Source organism: Sarcophilus harrisii, chromosome 4, assembly GCF_902635505.1.
Source record: "Sarcophilus harrisii chromosome 4, mSarHar1.11, whole genome shotgun sequence".
In the NCBI taxonomy this organism is placed as follows: Eukaryota; Metazoa; Chordata; class Mammalia; order Dasyuromorphia; family Dasyuridae; genus Sarcophilus; species Sarcophilus harrisii.
Genome location: NC_045429.1, coordinates 133,606,263 through 133,629,805, shown reverse-complemented (window position 1 = coordinate 133,629,805; position 23,543 = coordinate 133,606,263). Strand labels below are relative to the sequence as shown.

Here is a 23,543-nt window from a genome sequence, read left to right as displayed (position 1 = left end):
CCTTCAGAAGAAGATGGGTTTGATCTGAAAGTTATAGTAAGTCTGGATTTGGGTTTTTTTTTTAAGTAAACCATTTCCTTTATATTTTCGTTATATAGCTAAAAATGTTTGCATATTAATGAGCTATGACAATTTGTTTTGTAAGCTGTAAAAATGATGTTTTATTTTGCATTTTAAACTGATAAAGTCAAAATTAATCACTGTGTTTCAATGGGTTAGTAAATTTAGTTCTTTAAAAATATTTTAATAATTTGATTTTTTAAATTTATGGGATAACATAGTATAATAAAAAAAGTTGATTGCACATGGAATTGCAAATCTAAAAATGCTTCCTTTGAGAGGATCTTAACTTGCTATTCCTTTTAAATATATATCATATAAATTTTCCCCCTTATTTTTCTTCCCTTTCCCCCCCAAATCCTAGCGATAGCTACCATTAGATACAAATGGTATAGATAGGGTAAATAGGTAGATTGATAGGTATGTAGGTAGATTGGTAGATATACAAATATAGATAGAGATATCCATGTAAATTATTTTATATGGATTTCTTTTCAAAAGTTTTTTCTCTGGATGCAGACAGTGAATATAACACTAATGAAGATGAAATTAAAGCAATTATAATGAGTTATTTTGCTCCATCAATCAATTTAAGCAAAATGGAAAAATATTTATAAAAATATAAATTGCCTGGATTAGTAGAGGAGGAAATTGAATATCTAATAACTGCATTTCATTATTTTTTCTTTGTAATCCTATGTACTGGTTTCCTTTTATAATTCTGGATTCTATTTTATGTATTTAAAAACATTATTCTGAGAAGGGGTCCATAGGATTTGCCAGACTGCCAGTGGGAGGTTCCTTGAAACAAAAAGGTTAAGAATCTAAAGATATGACAATGATTTGTATTTGAAATATCTTTTTTGTCCTGATCATAATATTTTGTGTATATTCAATACTTTTTAATCTTTCCAAGCAGTGCCAAGTTTTGATTACTGTATTAATGTTCAATATTAAGTTTTCCAAAGCCTAAATTTTTTCCAGGCATATTACATCTATTAAGTTATCATTACAATCTTGTGGAGTAGGGAAAGCAGGTATTAATATCTCCATTTTATAAATGAAGAAACTGAAGTCCAATGGAATTTAGGAACTTGCATAAGGTTACATTGTATGTTTGTCGCAGAACAGGGACCACAGTCTAGTTCTCCCATCTTCTATTCCAGGATTCTTCCCATTGCACTTTGTCATAGATTTATGGGCTCAGGACCTGGAAAGAGTTCAGCTGAATATAGAAGTTTGTGAGCTACTGAACTCATAGAAACCTGTGAAAACACATTTACACATAAAGACATACATATACACACACACACACACATACATGCAAATACTTGCTGTGCTCTATTGCTACTGCTTATACATGCTAATGTTTACCACCACCAGATATTTTTTCAATAAGAAGCTATTAATTTAAACTAAACATCATATTGTAGTCAGTTTGATTTGGTTTGGTTTTAAAAGTCCAGATGGAAATTTTTATCCTGGGATAATTAATAAGATTTTTTGAAGACTAAAGTTAAATATATCTTGAAGTGTTTCAGGTTGGTATTTTTCTTTCAACTATAAAGAGAATTTTTTACTCTGCCTTAGTATTTGTGCTTGGTATGGTCTAGCTGGGTGGGACCAGGCAAAAAGAATAAGCTTCATTTGCTGATTTTTCTCAGAAAAAAAATATTGTGAGGACGATATATAAGAAAGTATTTCAAAAAAATTTTTTAAAGAACTCCTTCTGGAAGATATTTGCATTCTTCTCAAATTATAAAACCAAGTTATCTATGCCAATTTTGAGCTTAACAAATGCTCTCTTGGTAACCCTGTTTATGTGTTCCATAAAATAAGTAGAAATCATAAGAAAGAAGGAATATGAGAAGTAACTTAACCTCACTGTCTTTATCTGTAAAGTAAAGGAATTGGACCAAATGACCCCCAAAGAGAGAGACATATTGAAAGAGGAACTAACATTTGTCTTGGTTATTTTTAAGAATTGGTTTGCTAATTATGAAAAAGAAATTCATGTTCTTCCTCTGACACAAACTAGGTGTATGATCTGTATGGAAGTCCCATAACTTCTTAGTATTCTAGGCAGCTTTCCAAGACCCTATAGTTGCAGAAGGCTGTCAATTTGATTTGGTAAAGGCAATTTCTTCACTAGGAAGTTCCCTGTGCTAATGAAGTCATATGTCCAATCTTTACCTTTATCCCTTATAAAAAGCACCACAATTGACATATATAAGATTTGAAAGGAAATGAGATAAAGGCAACTCCTTGGCAGAGACCTGGAGTAGTGTAGAAGAATATAACATTGTTGGGTGTGAAGCTTCTGTTTTACTCAACTCCAAGGGATTCATAGAATCCAGAATGTTAGGAAAAACTTGTGGTGAAGTGGAAAAAACATTGGCTCTAAAGTCAAAGGATCCCATCCCATCAGTGACTTAGTAATAGTTATAGGGAATTGATCAAAAAACATCAATGCAATCCTGTGGTATTTAGAAGCAGATCTTTAAAAATCATATAGTCCAATAGTTCTCATACTTTTTGGTCTCGGAAGTCTTTTTATATGCTTAAAAATTATTCAGGATCTCAAAGAGATTTTGTTGATGTGGATTATGCATATTGATATTTTATTATTATGCATTATTATTGATAGTAATATAGAACTTATTATGTGCTGGACGTTGTGCTAAGCATTTACAATTATTCTTTCATTTGATCCTCAGAACAACCCTAAGAGACAGATGCTATTATTATCCACATTTTAAAGTTGAGGAAACTGAGGCAGAGACAGGTTAAATGATTTGCCCAGGATTAGACATCTAGGAAGTATCTAAGATTGGATTTGACCTCAAATCTTTCTGACTCCAGACCCAGCACTCTGATCATTGGGCTACTTTGTTGCCTTAGAAATAAAAACTGAGAATTTAAAAAATATATATTTATTATTTCATCAAAATATAATAAATCTATTACATGCTTTAATAAATAATAACTTCTTATGAAAAAAAAACTATTTTCCAAAAGAAATTTAGTGAGAAGGGTGACATTGTTTTACTTATTTTTACAAATTTCTTTACTGTCTGTCTTAATTGAAGACACCTGGATTCTCACATCTGCTTCTGTATTCAATCTGTGGCATCCTGTTATTTTGGTTGAGGTATAAGAAGAAAATATGGCTTCACACAGATATGTAGTTGGAAAAGGATATAGTGTTTTAATGGGTAAATTATATATTAGAACTATTTTGAAAATAATTTTGACCTTCCCTTTGATCCTGAGAAAGGATCTCAGGGAAGGGTTCTCTGAGCACACTTTGAAAATAGCTGATCTAATCCATTTTATAGATGTAGGAACTGAGTTTTCCATTTAATACTTTTAGCATAACATATTTCATACAAATATATGTAAACATGTTTGCATGTGTATAACCTATATAAGATTGTTTGCTGTCTTGAGGGAAGAGGAGAGAAAAAAAATTTGGAACTCAAAATCTTAGATAAAAAGAATATTGAAAACAATTTTTACTTGTAATTGGAAAAATATTATTTACAAAAATTATATATCTATATATATGTTAGCAAACAGGGATTGATGTTGTTTAATAAAAGGACTATTATAATACTGTCATCTTCCCCCTGCATTCTCCAATGTGTCCTTTTTAGTTTCACTTGGTTATTTTGTCATCTTAGAGTATTCATTTGCTTACCACTGAGAAAAGCTGAGACCAGGCAGGATGAAGCCTTTCATGCAGAAGCAGACTATGCAAAATTGTTCTTTGCCCTTTTTTCTTCCTTCCTCATCCTTTCATGTTTGTTGACAATACTACCAAGAAGGATAATTTCTTATTTAGTCATTTTTCAGTTGACATTTTCTTGGCAAAGATACTGGAGTCATTTCCCATTTCTTCTGCAGCTTATTTTACAGATGAGGAAACTGGGGCAAACATAGTTAAGTGATGTGGCTAGGGTCACACAGCTAGAAAGTATAACCTCTTGGGGACAGGAACTATTTCATCTATCTTTATATCCTTAACACTTAGTACAATGCATGGCACATGGAAGACACTTAATAAGTACATGTTGCTTGATTGATTGATATTTAATTAAAAGAATCTTCAGTATTTTTTAACTAAGCTCTTTCTGGGGGGAAAAAAGGATTTTCTTTAATAAACTTTCAAATAACTGTAGCATCCAAGTCCCACTGAGGTTTTGTGATACATTTCCCATTACTTTCTATTGAGAGGTAGCCAGAGTAACATTATATATCTTGTAATATTTTCTTGGCTTTGGTGAGCCTGAATTAACTTTCCAATCATATCCTAATGGAGTGGCAGCCTGTTTATTGCATGACAAAAGTGATCATTTATACCACCAAATGACATTTCTGTACAAACCCATTGCCTACTAGTTCCTGATGTATGATTTGGGTTTTTTCGGTCTGATGAACTAGAAAAATTGCTACTTCTTCATTTTTGATCATGCTGAAACTTCGCTGTGAGACAGGAAGCTCGCCATATGATTTTTGTGAGGCTCTTGTAATATGATGCTTCATTCATGTTCAAATAACTAAGTACTTTTCAACCTCCTTCCGCACAAACATCACATTTCCAATAGCTCTCAATATCACAGTGTCTATCACATCATTTTCATCTTCACTGTTTTCTGCATTGTGCCACAGATTTCTCTGTAACCTCAAAGGAAAATATCCTTGAAAAATGTATTTCTTCAAAAACCTACATTTATTTTTAATGTCAATTGTTGCTGCAGTTTCCAGAAACTATGTCTACAGTACATACAAACCTCAAACCAGCTTTCTGGAACCCCAAAGAATTCAGAATGACTCTAAAACAAAAGTGGAAATCCCAAGAAGATATCTGTAGCAGTGAAGGAATAATCCAGTAATAAGGAAGGCATTTGAGGATGAATGTATGAAGGTTACCTGTGACATGTGGTAATTAGTGGTCTCTTTGGCAAAAAGAAGGACTCCTGCGAGTGGTTGGAAAGGTCTATTTAAGGTCAGCCTTTATGTAGTGTCAGAGGAGTACATGTATGACCTCTGTATTCTGAAAGATTTAAAAAAAAGTGTAAAAAAAAGAGAGAGAGAGAGAGAGAGAGAGAGAGAGAGAGAGAGAAGCTGTTAATGAGTGTTCTAGGTTAGAAACAACACAACATTAACAAAGGCAAATAAATGGGATCAGGATAGGATAAGTAGGTCTTGTATTAGTAGCCAAAGTCAAAAGACAAAAGATGGGACAGCTCCATCATCTGTGGGAACAGGAAAGCCATAAATATTTGCATAATTCACTTATCCAGAATGACCTATTCTCTAATGAGTCTGGATGAGAGAAATTTTCAAGGTTGATGATAGATCTGATTAACTTCACCTCCCTTCCTCCTAAGGGAAAAACAAAAAAAAAACAAAACAAAACACAAACTTCCATCCCTGTTTTTTTGGAAAGTTTTTGTCAGAGGGCTAATACTTCTAGATTATTCATGCCCATTGGGAGAAGCCAAAGACTTCATTAAGAATATGTCAAAAATGCAGGACCAGGAGATCATTATATACTTCAACAACAATACTATATGATGACCAGTTCTGATGGACCTGGCCATCCTCAGCAATGAGATCAACCAAATCATTTCCAATGGAGCAGTAATGAACTGAACCAACTACGCCCAGAGAAAGAACTCTGGGTGATGACTAAAAACCATTACATTGAATTCCCAATCCCTATATTTATGCCCACCTGCATTTTTGATTTCCTTCACAGACTAATTGTACAATATTTCAGAGTCCGATTCTTTTTGTACAGCAAAATAATGGTTTGGTCATGTATACTTATTGTGTATCTAATTTATATTTTAATGTACTTAACATCTACTGGTCATCCTGCCATCTGGGGGAGGGGGTGAGGGGTAAGAGGTGAAAAATTGGAACAAGAGGTTTGGTAATTGTTAATGCTGTAAAGTTACCCATGCATATAACCTGTAAATTAAAGGCTATTAAATAAATAAATTTTAAAAAAAGAGAATATGTCAAAAATAAGATTATAGGAATAGAGAATCATAGATAATCTCTATCTTCCAAATCCACATAAAGTGCTCTTTCTGTCACATTATACAACAGCTAACAAAACACCCAAGTCCATGAGGACTCATTTTCACTGGCCAGTTCCCTTCTTTATTTGTTTAATTGCCTTGATTCCACACTGCTAGAAACAGGCAAGACAACTGGGAGTTTTTACAACCACTTACTGAGAAACATTCACCTCCACTTTCCTCTGGATGCTATAAGGGAATATAGACAGTTATTACACATGGATGGGACCTAGAATACACAAAGATAATCATGATAATATTTATTTGCTTACACTGAAAATATAGTCCAATTTATGCAGTGCCTTACCACACTGGTGCATAATGACTTTGCCCAATCTCAAAATACCAGCAGGTAAGTAAATAGTGTCCACACACATATACACACTCACATTCACGGATGCTCTGCCACCTCTTAGAATAAGCAGCTCCACATTGCTTCATCTCCCTCTCTGAGGAATTCTCATAAATGGGCCACTTTTTCTCTGCCTCCTTAAAAAAAATTAGGCATGAGTTCTGTATCTATTTCTATTTCTCCTTCTGTGACTGTCTTTCTCTGCCTTTCTCTGCCTGTTTCTATATTTTTTTCTTTTCCTCATTACTTATCCCCTCACTAGCTCTGTGATTCTAGGCAAACCACTTTAAATTCTATTTGTCTCAGCTTCCTCAAATGTAAAATGTGAATGATAATAGTACTTACCTTGCAGGATTATATTGGATCCTAATGATCATTACTTTCCATTCTGCATTATACGAAGCATCTTTTTAATAATTTATTCTCAAGTTTTGTCAAGAATTGAAGTTAAAGTCACCATCTTATCATTTGAAGAGTTCACCTTGCTTGTTTTGTAAATCAGGACTGTGTTTGCCCGTTTTTGGTACTCAATTTTTTCAATGCTGCCTACTCATCTGTTCAGCACTTACCTTTGCAAATTCTTTCAGTATCCTGGTTGTAGTTGGTATAGACCTGGTGACCTAACCTCCCTGAGGGCAGATAAATGTTCTTTTACTATCTCCTTTTCTTGAAATATTGCATTAAATCACTTTTAGAGATCTTTCCCACTGTGTTACTTCTATTATTTTTTAATATTTTCTCTTACCTCCTGGCAATAGATGATGTTACTAAACCATTGAGAACTGTAATTTTTCTGTGGTCAGAATCATGTATCTTCCTATCATGGATATAACTGGGAATTCTTTCATCTGGAGGGAAAACATACACAGACACATACATCTGCACACATGTTGATGTTTTCAGTGGTGTAAAGGACAGTCATGAAAAGAAGACAGAAAATCTCTCAGAAAGTATAGCCTGTCTTTCTGTAGAAGGTGGAAACATGAGGATGAACCTTGGGAGAAAGGTACCAAAATAGTAGGACTCTGGACTTAGGGACTAAGGGCCAGGTTGTAGAGGAGGATTCTTGCTGTTTGGTACAGGCCAGCAGAGGACCATTGAGCATGGGGATGATTGTCTGGGAACTCTCCTATATCTTCATTGGAGAGGAAGCAGATCTACCCCCAAAAGGCACTCTAAGCAAAACCCTAGTGGCCCTGACTTAGTTACAGATCTGGCCCTTTTTCCTCAAAACCCACTGTCATGGGGTTTTAATCTGCTACAAGACACAAAAAAGTTCCATCCCAGAGCAGTAGAAACTATGGAATGCTGAATAGCCCTCTGACTTCTGTTTTGGGTGGTATGGTTTGATTTTGTTTTGTTTTTAAATAAATATAGATCTATTTGCTAGACCATAGTGACTCAATGAAGGGCTATTTTGCTTTGTAGCATAAACAATATCTATCTATAAATGTTTAAAAAGCAATCCCTATCCCTCAGGATGATGTGTGGTGTGTATATATATATATATATATATATATATATATATATATATATATAATATTTTATAGTTTCAGATTGCTTTTATAGCCCCCCCCACTTAGTTGTGACCTGAGGTGGCTCTGTAAAAACACCAATTCCAGTGAATTCTCATTATAGTTTTTTTTTTAAAACATTATTCCTCTATAGAACTATTTAATTGTGTGCCATAAAGGCACAATTAACTCGGACTCCTGGAAAAATGGCTTTAGTCAAAGCAGTCATGTTTCTTACTTTGCATCATTTTACCCTGAGACATTCTTCATCTCTAGGTCCAGGTCAGCTTCTCCTGGGGTGAAGTGCTTTGGAAAACCATACCCCTCACAATGGGAAAATAACATCTGAGAAGATTGCCTTGCCTCCTTTTAGTACTTTCCAGCAGGAAACATTAGGAAGAAAAGGAAAAAGAAAATGCATTAACTCATTCTGATTTGCCTAGAAAAGAGACATGTTTTATAAGATTGTGTTATTGTACTTGTTGCCTTTTACAGAAGTGACCTAAGAATCAAAAATTTGGAGGAGAGAGGAACTTCAGAAGTCAGTTACCTCATTTTTTTTAATAGATTAAGATAGCATCTTCTTTCATAGGTCCTTGGCAGTTAATTTGGGTATTTAAAATAGTCAAAATGGCTTAGTCACTCAGAGGTGTTCTTAAACTTTCCAAGTTTAGTCTTTCCAATTTCATGTTCAGTACTCAATCCCCTATGCCACCTAGCTACTAAATCTTCCCTTTGACAATACTGGAGTTGGCTGGTTCTCCATTCTCTCTGGTCTTTTATTTATGGGATTTCAGCACAGTCTTAACCAAATAAAAGATTTGAGAAATAGCCTTATAAAACTCCTCTCTTTTTTCACTTAAAACATTTAGAAGAATCACCTTCCTTTCTTCCTCCCCTCCTTTCTTCTTTCTTCCTTCCCCTCTTCCTCCTTTTCTTCCTCCTTCCCTCCCTTCACTCCTTCCTCCTTCATTCTCTTCCTTCCTTCCTTCTTTCCTCACTTCCTTCCTTCCTTCCTAATTTCCTTCTTCCTCCCTTCCCTCCTTCCTTCTTTCCTCCCCTCTTCTCTTCCTTCCTCCTTCTTTCCTCATTTTCTTCCTTCCTTCCTTCCTTCCTTCCAAAAACCCTGAAGGTCTTCCCCTCCCAGACTGATTTTTTAAACTACATAAAAGGGGCCATTATTTGGCTCATTTCCTATGTAACCTTAATCACTAAATGGGCATTGCCTCAATCAAACTGAGACTTAGGAAAGACAGGTTAAAAAGGCCAAGCTCTTTCACTGCATTTGGGTCCATCTCTAGTTACTCTGATTTAGATCTGGCCACTATTCCAGATGGCTCTGGAGGAGAAGGTAAGGCTGGTAACTTTGCACAGCCCTCCCTTAATTTTTTTTTTTTTTTTTGCTGAGGCAATTGGGGTTAAATGACTTGCCCAGAGTCACACAGCTAGAATGTCACCTAGCTGTCTTACTTAAATTCAACTCACTTATAAGTCATAGCATCACCTTCCATTGCATGATCGTTTGCAGGAATAAAAGACAAAACAACAAATGAACTAGAGCTGGGAAAAGATGATCTTTTCCAAGAGTCTAAGTTTACGGATAAAAAAACTAGGATCCATATAGTTATTGTCACATGCTCATTCTTGAGTTTGGTGAATTCAATGTCTTCTGCAAGGTCGATGGATGCAGAATAAATGTTTGCAAAGCAGAAAGAGCAAAAAAGAAAAAAAAAGCATGTACTTAAACTCACTGAATAAAACTTCTGTCTCATGGAATTTTGTTTATTCAGTCTAATTTTCTGAGCTTTCTCTAATTACAGTTTTTCTTTCTGATCCTCTTCCCATCCTCACCCCCTTAGGCAACTGGGAGCATAGCAGAAAGGCCTGGGCCTGGATTCAGGAAGACCTGAGCATATGTAGTAGATGCTATATAAATAGTTATTCACCCTGCTCCTTTTTTGAAAATCATATTCACTGTTTTCCAAGGCTTGAAGGTTCACTTAGATTAAGATAAGTTAGATTAAAATTCTTTCCTAAGAATCACAGAATCTTATTTCTTGATTTGGTATAGTTAGAATCTATAAGATTCATAGCTGCCATCTAGCCCAATCCTTCCTTTCAGTGGTAAAACGGAGTTCCAAAAAAAGTTGTAAGTTGCTCAAAGTAGTACAGGTGATCAAAGAATAGACCCAAAATTCATTGTTAGCTCCTTGAATTTCAAATCCGACATTGTATTCTCTTTGCCATACTACTAGATGTAGACCAACTTATTTGGCATGTTCCAGAAGATGGAGACCACTAAAACAGATGAAAAGCAAAAGTTGGAAGCTATAAGATAGAAAAATTTTGCCAACATAACACAAGAAGACCTTGCTTCACAGAAAGCCCCCCTACATTCCTAGACAGATACCAAAAGAAGTTATCTTCGGCGATATTTGAAATTCTGTTTCCAATGTCAAGCCCGAAGCTTGAAACTTGTTTTGTCAAAAATGGTTATACTGCTGTTATCATCACTTCCATGTCTACCTTTGAATCTCAGATCCAAGAGATCTGCAACAGCATGAATTCCTTTATGTTCAGGAATTGCTGTGATCAAAGAATACAGATTTTTTTAATGTAAAAATCTTCCTATTTCACAGCTTTGAGAAGCAGGGAGGTCTGGGTCATCCTATGAACAACCCATAAAACGTTTTACTAATCTTTTTTAATAAAACATCAAAACCTTTTTTTCAATTTCTAGGGGGGAAAAAAGCAAATTCTAGGGGGAAAAAGAAAGGAACTTCCCAAGCAAAAAAAAGTTTTCTTTTTTTTCTGAGAATTTACAGACATATGAATTAAATATAAACCTCATTCTTTCTGTTACTATCTCTTAACATTTATTTACATAGCATGAATTTTCATCTCTTTATGGTTTTCAGAAGTTTTTCACAATTAAGTGACACATAATGCAATTTATTTATTCTGGGCAATGTCAGTTTCTTAATGACCTTTAATATGTTTAGATATTTCAATAAATATTTGTTCCTTGCTTTTCTAATTTGCTAATGATGTAATCTTTTATATGTGAGTGAAGTATTCCTTTGGAACTTATCTTCATATATGGTGTGGTGTTGATCCAAATCTAAATGGGTTCACAGAGCATAAGGCTACTAGATATTTTGCTTCTCACAGATAGTTGGGAGGGTGGGTAGAGCACCAGAGCTGCAATTAGGAAGGCTCAAGTTCAAATCCCCTCTCAGACACTTACTAGCTAGTTACTTAACTCTGTTTGCCTTAGTTTCCTTGTTTGTAAAATGGACCCCAAATGAGGTCATAAAGAGTGAAAAATTACAGAACAATTTCACTTTGTGCAGTCAGATGGTTGTCAGTCAAGAAAAAGTATCTAATGAAGAAAAAATCTTAAAAATGCAATCCTTTTATCTTGTCTTCTAGAGAGTAAAACGTTTGTTCCCAATTGCAAAGGCAATGCTAGTTTTGTTGTTTTTTATAATTAAATTTAAAATGTTTTCAGTTAACAAAAATGGATTTTTTTCTCTCCATTCCCTCTACTGTTGAAAAAGCAAAATTCTTATGTCCCATTATTTTAAAGTATCCCATGCTCCATCATGGCTGTCTCAAACCTATGCAAGTATAGCTTTTCCCCATTAGGAAATCACAGCATTGTAGGTTTCTAATTTAACAATTAGCATCACTTTTGAATATAAAAAAAGTCTTTCTTCTTCCCCCATAGAAATTATTCTTAAAGAATAGTGAATCAGATGAAGGGATTTTATTAATAACAATAAGACCTCCTAAGCTAATTTTTCTTCCTCAGTGGCAGGTCTTTTTCACTTTTGATTCATTTAAAATGATACTTGAGTATCACCCCCCAGAGACTAAGGAGTACATTGGTTAGAGCATTTGACTTAGAATCAGGAAGATCAAAGTTCAAATCCTTCCTCAGGCTGGACATGTCAATTATCCTCTGCTTTGGTTTTCTCAACTGTAGCATCTGTCTCCTAGGGTTGTAAAGACCAAATGAGATATTCGTAAAGTACCTTGGCAACCTTAAAGTATTATGTAAATTTTTGCTATTATTGTTGTTGTTATTGTATATTTGGGTATCACTATTCATAGTTGGAGTCTCTGCTTAGATAAAACAGTGTATGGAAGAGCTGTGAATTGACCCAACCATTCTAGAGAACAGTTCTGAACTATGCCCAAGGGGCTTTAAAACTATGTTTACTCTTTCATCCAACAGTGCCATTACTGGGTCTGTATCCCAAAGAAATCACAAAAAAGGAGAAAGCTGTTTGTAGCAGCTCTTTTTATAGTGCAAAGAATTGGAAACTGAGTGGATGCCCGTCAATTGGGGTATATAAATTGTGGTATATGAAAGTAATGGAATATTATTGTTCTATAAGAAATGATGAGCAGGCTCATTTTAGAAAATCCTGGAAAGATTTACACAAACTGATGCTGAGTGAAGTAAGCTGAACTTCACCAGGCAAATATTATACACAGAAATAGCAAAATTGTGTGATGTTCAATTATGATAGATTTGGTTCTTCTCAGCAATCCAGTGATTCAAGGCAATTCCAATAAAATTTGAATGTCATAAGCAATCAGAGAGACAACTATAGAGACTGAATGTAGATCAGAGAATACTATTTTCACCTTTTTTTCTCATGCATTTCCCCTTTTCTGATTTTTCTTTTCAACATGACTCACATGCAAATATGTAAAAATTAAATGTACATGTATAACCTAAAAAATTAAATTAATTTTTAAAAAATTAGATAAAACAATGCAATAGTACATATCCATATCTCTGCAAAAGAAGTGAGCAACCAAACCCCAAAATGCAGAACTCATGATCAATCAGATGAATAGCTCAAACTGTCTTTTTCAGATTGCATCAATGATATGTTCCAACCAAAGTTACTTCTGACTTGTCCGCAATGGATGAATTACCCATGTACCTTAACCCAATTTGCAAATGTCATTCCTATTCTTCCCTGTTATAGATTTCATTTCTTCCCATTTCCCTTGATACAAACATAGCTTCCAGTCTCAGATTGTATCTTTCAGATACTTTATTGAGAAGTAATTTCACCTGGACAACTTCTTATACGCCCAAACTATATCTACCAAGGATCTTCATGAAGGTGTCAGTAGTCATCTTGTTCTGATGATCATGATAGTCAAAGATCATCTCTTCTTTTTCTAGGAAAAATGTAAAGTTTTATTTGATCCCCTTCTTCTCTACCTTCTGTTTTCCCTGATTTCCTTCAAGTCTTAAATCCCACCTTCTAAAAGAAGCCTTTCCTAATCCCCTTTAATGCTAGGATCCTCCTTCTTTTGATTATCTCCACTTTATCCTGTCGATGTGTTATTTGTACATAGTGGTTTGCATGTTGTCATTAGATATTGGTCCCATTAGACTAGGAAGCTTCATGAGGGCAGGAATTATCTTTTTTTCTTTCTTTGTATCCCAACTCCTAGAATAGCACCTAACACAGAGTAGACACTTGTAGTTTATTGAATGACTATTCTGTAGATCTAGAGTAACTTGATTTGTGTAGGCAGCTTCTGTTGGGTCGGGACTGTAATGAAGTAAAACTTTGATGGGAATCATTTATGTCCTTGGCCTTTCCCTTTTTTCTCTCCCATGCTCTCAAAAAAAATAAAATAAAAACATTACAGAACATATGTACAAGTCACCTTGTCTTGGCCCAATCTGAACATTTCTAGTATATCCCTACCAATTCACCAAGATATTGGTCTATATTGGAAACTATCAAAGGTCAAGTGAACTGACACCATGACTGAAAAACAGCCCATTTCTAGGTTATTTCAAGACTTTGATCCAGGAAATTAAGAGTCGGGAAAATGAGATGATGTGAGAGGGCTCTTTGACATCCTCCTATATGTGAATGCATGGTGAGAATGATGAGGGACAAGTGTTGTTATTGCCAGGTTTATAATACCAACTCAGCCCGACAGAAACAGGTTAGCATTCCACCTTCACATGTTAAATCTGGGGAACCAGTTCTGAACATATCTGATCTCCAAGGAATATTCCTGCCATCTCTCTATAGATTATATGTCATAAGATCACAATTAAAGGTAGAAACATACAGATTATCTAGTTCAACAATCCCCTACCACCAATTTTTGAAATTAAGAAACTGAAGTTATGTTGTAGCACCCCCTATATAATCTGATCTATCAAAGGAACTAAAGCTGGCAGTTCTCTTGAGCTCAGTAGTTCTAACCTACAGTGCACTATGTCAATAGAATGAATGAGTTACCCTAATGAATGAGCTACCCTAAGGACAGGGTCACCTAGCCCAGATCAAAAACAAAACAAGTCAAAGCTCTTATGTTGGTCAGTAAATCCCTCTACCTCTAGCCCAGGCAAGTCTTTGAACTTCAAAAGTTCAGAAAATGAGTCTCATTGAGATAAAGTAATTCACCACAATTTGTAATTATATAACCAAGATTAAAGTCTATATGGTCAACTTCCAGATCCACTTTTCTCTTCTTTACATTATTCTCTCTCTAATATTGCCATATTATATAGTTCCTTGTATGTCCAAGGACCTTTGGTTTTTAAAGGAAGTATGGCTAAACAGCCAACTCTTTTTATTGCTAGTTTCTGAAACTATTTCACTACTACATCCTCTGGGTCCAGGCCTAGTATATTTCAAGGCCTTTAAGAGCTTCATATCCTATAAACTGATTTCACAAAGAAAATTTTTCTATATAGCCTAGTCATATTGGTAGTAGCAGAAATGACTGACAGCAATGAAATCAATCTTTTATAGATTCCCAATTTAAAAAACCACAAAAATCCTCACTTTTAGTGTCACCAGCTCATCCTGATTCCTACTTGGTCTTTGAAACCGACCACCTTTCTCAAAACCTTCACAACTGGTGGCCACATTGACCCATCAGCCATTGGCTCAGCTGCCCTTGCAAAATATGATGAGTACCAATATGTTTTTAGTTTTATTAAAACTGATCCCCAGCTTCTCCAATGCACTGGCAATTGTGTCACTGATTTAGTCCCAAGGTTCCCATCCTCATTCATTCTGAGGCCCAAGCTCTATGAAAACGAGATCCAGCTGCCTCTCATTCTTGATAGGGCACTGGTGATGTTTTGAAAAACTATCTGTCCATAATTACATGAAGGAACTAGGTGACACTGAATAGGGTTTTAGATCTCCAAGTCAAGAAGCTTGACTTTAAATCTTAACTCAGATAGTTACTAGCTGTGTGACTAATCAAATCACAATCACTCTGAGTCTCAATTCATTGATAAATTATTATTATTATTATTATTGTAATTCATCATTCATTTGGACAGTCTCCCTAACAAACATGCTTAAGAGCTCCTAAGATACAATAATCACTTGCAGGGATAATAGGGTGTTTATTTGCTTGTTTGGCAACTAGGTGGTATAGCGTAGTGGATAAAGCATCGGACTTAGAATAAATGGGAATAATAGCACAAATTTAAAGTGCTCCAAAGTTCAAATGACATAATGTATTTAAGAGCTAATAATGGTAACCTTCATTTATATGTTGTTGTTATTGTTATTCTTTAATTATAATTGCTATCACACTGTTAATACACTCATAATCAGAGAACTATATCATTTTTCCGCATCGCTGATCTCTTGCGTCACCATTTTATATAATATACAATAGTACAATTTTATACAATGGTACAGGTTACATTTTATACAGAGCTGGATGTCTACATAATATATCTTCTGAATCTAAGCAGCCGTAACAAAGGAAAGAGTGTCTCAGACCATTTCAGTCATGCCCTTTTTGTTCACTTTGTAATACACACAAATGCATCCCAGCATTTTTTTTTTACCATTGTTTTCCAGATTCCATTGGATCATAGTATGGTGATGACATTTTAATTTACTCACAAGTTTGCACATACCTGAACTAATCTGTTCAGTCTAGACCCATCTTCACAAACACAACTTCTATGTGCGTGAGAAAAATAATAAATTTTATAATATGGAAAATAGAATTTCTTAGACTCTTGTCAGTTAACAGAAAAGTTGGAGACTGAGAAAGTGGATGTGGTTCTTTCATGAAAGATTCCTAAGAACTGTGGGTTATTAGAATTCATCATTCAACCTTGACAGTCTTCTTCACAGACATGCTTAAGAACTCTTAAGATACAATAATAACTTGCAGGGGTAATTGGGTATTTATTTGTTTAGTTGGGTAACAACTAAGTGGTATAGTGTAGTGGATAGAGCACTGGTCTTAGAATCAAAAAGATCCAAGTTCAAATTTGGCTTCAGATGTTTATTAACTATGTGATACTGGGCAAACCATTAACTCCTGTCTGTTTCCGTTTCTTCATCTATTATCTAGGAATAATAATAGCATACCTCCTAAGGTTATTGTAAGGATCAAATAAGATAATATTTGTAAAGCACTTTGCATACTTCAAAGCCCTATTCAAATGCTAGCTATCATTACTAGCTGTTATTTATTATGAAGCCTGATGTTAGAACAGATGAAGCAAATAAAAAGGAACAAAATGAAGGCTAGAATAAAAGATGTTGATCAAATAAGGCATGAAGAAGATAGAAGAGAAACTTAGGTGGGAAATGAGTCTGGGGTTTGGGAAGAAAAGTTATAATAGAAGGATGGGGAAGATAACTTGGGTCAGCAACATTCAAGAACAGAAACAATGAAAACATCTGAAAATTAGCCAGAAAGAAGAGCTGATGAGACAGAAATGTCATTATGTCAAGAGATCAGGGATTCAAGAGCAGAGAAAAGAGGCTTATTGAAATAGTTCACCATAGAGTTAATATTGTGAATGGAGAGGAAAGGAGCCAGAGGAAGTGGGAAGGACTGGAAGGACAGAGGTAAATCAGAGGCTCAAAGATGGTAATCTCAATCAAAGATTGTAATAAATTGAAGAGCAGGTGCAGCCGTCAGGGTGTGGAAACAATTAAGAGATTGCCCTCAGATGGGAATTTCCAAGTTTAAGATTGAGGGACTAGAGCAGGTTTGAGTGATGGGAATGTCTAAAGTGTGAGTGACTGAAGCTAGTGAATGGATTCCTTAGAGTTGAGAAGGTTAATGAATTGTTAAAGGAGTCATCAATGTGATCTTTGGAGTCATCAACAATGGATGGAAAGGAAATCAATCATCCAGGTATCTAAGTCATTGAGATAAGGTGGGGGAGCACTCTGGAAGGGAATGTCTTGCAGCAATAAGGATCAAGAGAAGTTGGTATAATAGGATGTCATGAACATCAAATGAGGTGACATTTTTGAATGAGAACCAAGCTAAAATGTGGAATTGGGAAGAGGAAGCAAGAAATATAGTTTCTTCTCCCTATCAGTTGTGGCAATTTCTAAATATTGTAGGGACAATAGGGAAGTGTTGGGATACATAGGCAAAATAGCCTTTGGTAGGAAGTTCCTGTTCAACCAGGATTATAGGGAGCATTTGCTTAGAGCTGGACATAGATTTAATTAACTCTTACAATATGATCTAAAACTTCTTGGGGAAGTTATCAGAGTCTGACTTTTGAACACACAAAATGTCTGGTGAAACCAAAATTCCAGACAACTGAAGATAAAGCATGCTTTCTGTATCTTGAGAGAGGGATGATGGACTCAAAATGCAGAATGAAAGTCCTTTGGAGACAATACAATGAGGGTGTTTACTTGATTGTGGATATTTATTATGAAGGTTTATTCTTTTTTATTCTTCTTTTGTCCAACTGATGGAGGAGAGTAGGAGAGAGAGAAAAAAAAGTAATGCCTATTCATTGGGAAAAAAATAATTAAATTTAATATTTAAAACAGCCTGGTGATAAAGTAGAAGAGGTTGTATGGAGTACAAGGCATGGCTAGTGGTGGTGCCCTTTGTGTTGGGGCTCATAGGTTTTCTTCTCTTAAGTTTTCATTTTGGTAAGTGTGAGTCATTTCCAGATTTTGTTGTTTATTTAAGATCATGACTTATGGCCTCCTAGAACCTAGACACAGCAAACACTAGAACAGAGAGAAGGTATAATGGTGAATCTGTATTTCAGCTTCAGTCTGGAGCCACCCATTCATTTGTTCTGGCTAATTTTTCAACTTCTTTCTCCTACTTCAAGGGACTCCAAGTCAAAGGAATCCTTCACCCCTTGACATAATGGCTTTTCTGTCTTAACTCTTCTTTCTGGCTAAATTTCAGATGTTTTCATTGTTTCTATTCTTGAATGTTGCTGAAGAAACCACACCAATTGGAGCTACTATAAATTTATGCTACCTAACTGCTGTATGACAATATTTGAATTTTTTTTTCTGTTGACCCCAATTACCTTCCCCATTCTTCTATTATTGAAGCTATGTATATTAGCTGGGGTGGGGAAATAAACTCTTATTCCTAAAAGGCTTGAAAGGAGTCACCATCATTTGAGATAGTAGCAAAGAGCATAGCAATCTCAAAGGAAAGTCAGATATCAGTTAATTCCATGAGGAAGAAATAGTATAAGAGGGGAAAGTGTATAATAAAAAAGAATTTGGCTACAATAAATTGGTGGTTCCAAAGGCCACAATGAAAGAAAAAGAGGAAGATGAGGGCTGGGGAAGTATAAGGTTGAGCTAAGTAAATGTCAATAGAGAGGCAAATGGAAAAGTATCAGGGAAATGGGGCTTACACCAAGGCAGTGGGGGGTTTTTAATAGCAGTGATCACGGAATCAAAAGGTTAGAACCCAAGTTGGAGGAATTTGGGAATCATAGGTAAGAGTTACTTGGTTTATACTTAATTTTCCTGGCAATGTTCTAATCATTATAGTTATTATTATGATTCAAACATTGCCACAGGCATTTCATTTAATGTTGCATGTATAGATATAGATAACATATATGACCTTTCTAGGATATGATTATAAAGTAATGAGACTGGTTTCCCTGTGGCTCATAACATTAACTATTTCTATATAGTGACGTCTCACATAGACATATATATATGTATATGAGTGTGTGTATTTGTATGTATATATACATATATACGTACATATTTATTTATATGAAGATAGAATGGGGACTTCTGAACTTGGGGAAAAAAAACATAAAAAAGAGATGTCATATATCTAACGTTTTTCCTCCCCACCCACAGTGCAAGCTTCCGAAATGTGAGTGGGTGTGTTGCAATATCACTTTGAATAGATCAGCTGAATAGTAGAGGAAAGAAAAACACTTTGTCATTACTTGGAGAGGAAAAAATAAATCATAAATGCATCAAAGATTTCACTTCAAATTCTCATACTGACAAGAAAGCTTACACTTACTTTTAAAAACCCAAGACTATTAGGGATATGGAACAGATTGGGATTCTAGATACATATATTTTGAAAAAAGCCATTTACCATTGATCAAGAAGGAAGGAACTACAAAACTGGAGTGGGGAAAAAATAATGGGATAAGAAAGTAAAGAAAAAGCATAGATTGAATACCTTTTTTTTTTTTTTTTTACCCCCAGGCATCCCAATTATACTCTCTGTCCCAGAATTCCCTAGTCTTAATGCCTATCCACCATGAAACTGAGGAATTCCCATATAGACTACAGTTGCCCCATCTATAGAACAATAATAACATAGTGAATAATAATCTACACCTTGTTAAGGAATACCCACATTGATATGATCCTATATCCATTTAAGTATTGTCAATAGAAAGATGATCCTTAAGTCAGAGTTAATATGTAAAAACAAAGAAGCCTTATGTTTTCAACCACAAGTATGATAAGAAATCCTATTAACATTTCTAAAGTGGCAGTCTGATAAAAAGGAATATCTTCTTTTAAAAGCATCTCAATCATGCATTTAAATTTAGATGAAAGGGTAATGTTGCTCTTGAAATTTCATGCAGCTAAATACTTCTCTAAAAGGTTGGTTTATGAATACCTATGAAGTCATCATTTTGGTATATTATTTAAAGGTTTAGTGTATTTTTTTTCCTCAAGTAAAGAGACATTTTATTAATTGATTTCCATATTTTTTTTTTCTGCCTTTCATTTCAGAACGGTTTGATCATCACTGTCCCTGGGTAGGCAACTGTGTGGGGAAAAGAAACTACAGATTTTTTTATATGTTTATTTTATCTCTGTCTTTTCTGACAGTCTTTATATTTGCATTCGTTATCACCCACGTCATTCTTCGTAAGTATGCTGGCAAAATCAGATTATGTATGTAGTCATTTGCTTGACTTTGGTTTTCTGATTTATTTGACTTTAATTTACTATTTTGATCATCCAGGATTCTCTTTTTCTTTTTTTCCCTTCCTTCCCTTCTCCTTTTTCAGTTCTCATCTTCCCCACCTCCCTCCTGTTTTTTTTTCTTTTCTCACCTTTCCTTTTTTTTTTTCTTTCCTTCCCTCCCTCTTCCCTATTGCCCTCCCCAGTCCTACCAAAAATAGTATCCAGTTAATGACCAGTTCAGTCTTTCCTTTACAGAGGTTGTTTTCTTGGTACCACTGACATAATTTTCATCTTTCAAACCTCAAAGATATTATGTTGCCTCATCTTCTCTTCTTGTGGGTAGTTCATTTAAGTTAAAACCTCACACTTGACCCCTAAGGCTTCAAATATTGATAGTTTAATTGAGCTAGATTTTTTTCTGGGGGTTCCCTAAAACAAGAGTATATTGTATATGACTGGACTGGAATTCTTGGGTAATTTTAACTTCTTTCTCTTTCTTTTTATATCTCTTTTCCTTTCAAATTTAGTTTGTTTAAATAAATATGACTTCACTGCCATATGCAATAGTTTGTCATAAAAATGTTTAGATTTCAAGAGGTATTTGAACAATTTATTGTCTAGTGAATAAAATAACTGTGAGGAAAAAAACACTCTTAAGAAGAACTTACCTAAGAATGTTGATTCAAATAATTTTAAGCTGATTTTGCTGAGATGAAGATATCTATTCTCTCCCTGCTAACCCTGAGTTCTCATTCTGAAGATCACTAAGAATTTCTTTTGTCCCATCTTCTTACTCTTCCCCTTGTCAGGTAGTGATGAGAAGGGAGTTAATTGGCTTTAGGCTATAAATTTAAGCCTTTAAAGCTCCATTAGGGTTCCATTAGCAACATTAAAAGACTAACATTATTTCTTATCCACATTCCTGAAGTGTAACCACCCATTAGAAGGTATAGAGCATCTTACTGGCATGCTTCCGGAGGTATCTGAAAATAGGTTTCCTCTTCTTTCATCGTAGCAGCTTTAAAACCTCAAATGGGGTTGTTAATGCCAAAGTTAGGCATCTAAGTTTTTCTCCTGCCCTTTTTTTCATTGGGGGAGAGTAATAGGGGAATGGAAAGGATCAGAAAAAAAAAAGCTATTTCTTAGATATTATTAATATTTAAATATTACAGTAAATGGAATGCTCCAAATTTTAAAATGCATTTCAAATAATAATGCCAATATTCTGGAACTAAGATCCTTTCCTCTGAATGGGGAACAGACTGGTTTGGACCAAACTAAGTACATGAAAATCATCATGTAGTCACTTACACTTGATGGGTATTTTTGAAGAAACTTAAGATCCAATTTGGAAGCCTTCTCTAAATTATTCAGCTCCTTCAAATAATGCAAACTATAGTTCCCCAGGGCCACCTTTCTTGCATGTTATAAGAGTTAAAGAATAGTAAGTGCCACACAGAGCAACAAAGAGTAATGAAGGGAAAACCAAGAGTATCCCTTAGTATTTTCAGAAGAAATAACTACCCAACACAAGAAGGGAAAAAGTACACTAGCGAAATGCACTGATGCTAAATCAGTATGATACTTTTAAACAATCCAAAATGCTTTCATATCTATCTCATGGTATTTAATGGGTTGACTCAATATTTTTAAAAGATTATTTACAGAGATACAAATTTTTCCCTCTAATTTTCTGTGCATGTATTCCTTTCTCTCCACTATCTCCTAACATTCTCTCTCTCTCTCTCTCTCTCTCACTCTCTCTGTGTGTGTCTCTCTCTCACACATACACACACACACATTAAAAACATGCATTCTCAAGTGGGAAGTTACAACTTAATCTTTGTTGGCACACTTGGGTTATTATATACAAAGATCTCCAAGTGAAGATTCTTAGTTCATTTTTTTCAAATTTACCTCACTTATCATCAGCCTTTATTTGCTTTTTGCAACACTGATTGTTCATCAGTCTTCTCATGCACAATTTTTTAAAAAAACATGATAATATTTTCTTAGAGAAAAAAACAAATTAAAAACGTTTTCTTCTTTTGCACATACCAAAAAAATAAAGAAAAACAGAAACCTTTAGACCAACTCCATCTTTTTTACCATGTGGTCCTTAGAGGGAGGGAAGAATTTCTTCATATGATTACTATTTTCATCTCCAAATGCAGAAAACATTGGTCAGGACCAAAATCTGCTTGATAAGCTATTATCTATACCCACAGCATTAGAAAGTCAAAGGAAAAGAAAAAAATATTGTTTTCTTAAAAGAATGGGTTATGCACAAAGGACATAATTTTTGAAAGCCACAATTCTGGATTTCTAAATAGAGAGATGAAAGTTTTAGAAAAATGACTTCATTTATTTTCAGTAAGGTAAGGTTAAGAAATAACATTTTAATGTCCTATCTTCCTTAAGATTTAAGCTTCTTTTGGTCCTTGACTATTAGGGGTTTGCATAAGAGCAAAGAAATAGAGCTTTATTTATCCCTGCTGCTCATGGGAGTTGAGGCACTTTAAATATCAACTTTTCCATTGTTTGTTTCTTACACAATCCTCAAATCATTTCCTATCAACTCCCATCCACCTTCAATGCTATTCTGCTTCACAAAGGTGTAGGATAGATACAGGGAAGAGGAACAAATTGTGAATTAGTTGGAGAGGATGCAACTTTTCAGGTAGTTCCAGAATAAACTTTAGAACTGGAAAAGCAAGCCACCAATTGGTAGCTGTCCTCTTACCTAAACTAACAAAAAATTGCTACAATCATTTCAAATGGTGTCTCTTTATAGCCCAGTTTCTTTAACACAACTAGATTTCAAGGGAAGCCATATCTAGTATAACATACAGATAACAGTCAAAAGCCTGAAGTAACCTAAGTAGCTAATAATGTCGATGGTAGTTCTGCCCCTCTGGCAGCAACTTGTAAAAGTTTTGCTGGCAGCAAAAGTAAAAGTAAAATCCACTCTATAAGCATCTTTTTCCAAAGCAAAATAACATGTCAGTCCATAAATAATAAAAACAATGTCCTGTGACCAAATGAAATTTTACTCAGGGCTTTAAAGAAATGTATTTTCTTTCTTTGATAACTCATTTTAAATGTATTAAATCTAAAGAAACTAAATTATAAATCAAGAATTTGTGATTTTATTTATGCTGGGTGAAAAAATCTTTTATAATTTAGCCCATTTTACAGGACTTTCAGGTTCAAAAGTTAACAGATTTTGAGAAAACAGCCTTTCATGACAGAAGGAAAAAAATAGTATATGGTGTTTTGTTTTCATATTAAAATGAAGAAG

At 34.7% G+C, this 23,543-nt stretch overlaps 1 protein-coding gene across 5 annotated transcripts in view; it reads left to right on the top strand.

The window, feature by feature from the left end:
• The window catches only part of ZDHHC14 (zinc finger DHHC-type palmitoyltransferase 14), a 321,515-nt gene that overhangs the window by 244,052 nt on the left and 53,920 nt on the right, over window positions 1-23,543 (top strand). For all 5 annotated transcript variants that reach the window (XM_031937577.1, XM_031937576.1, XM_031937575.1 and 2 more), the window contains one exon: window positions 20,066-20,203. In XM_031937577.1, the coding sequence (XP_031793437.1) occupies window positions 20,066-20,203 (138 nt within the window). The remainder of the gene's footprint in view (window positions 1-20,065; window positions 20,204-23,543) is intronic.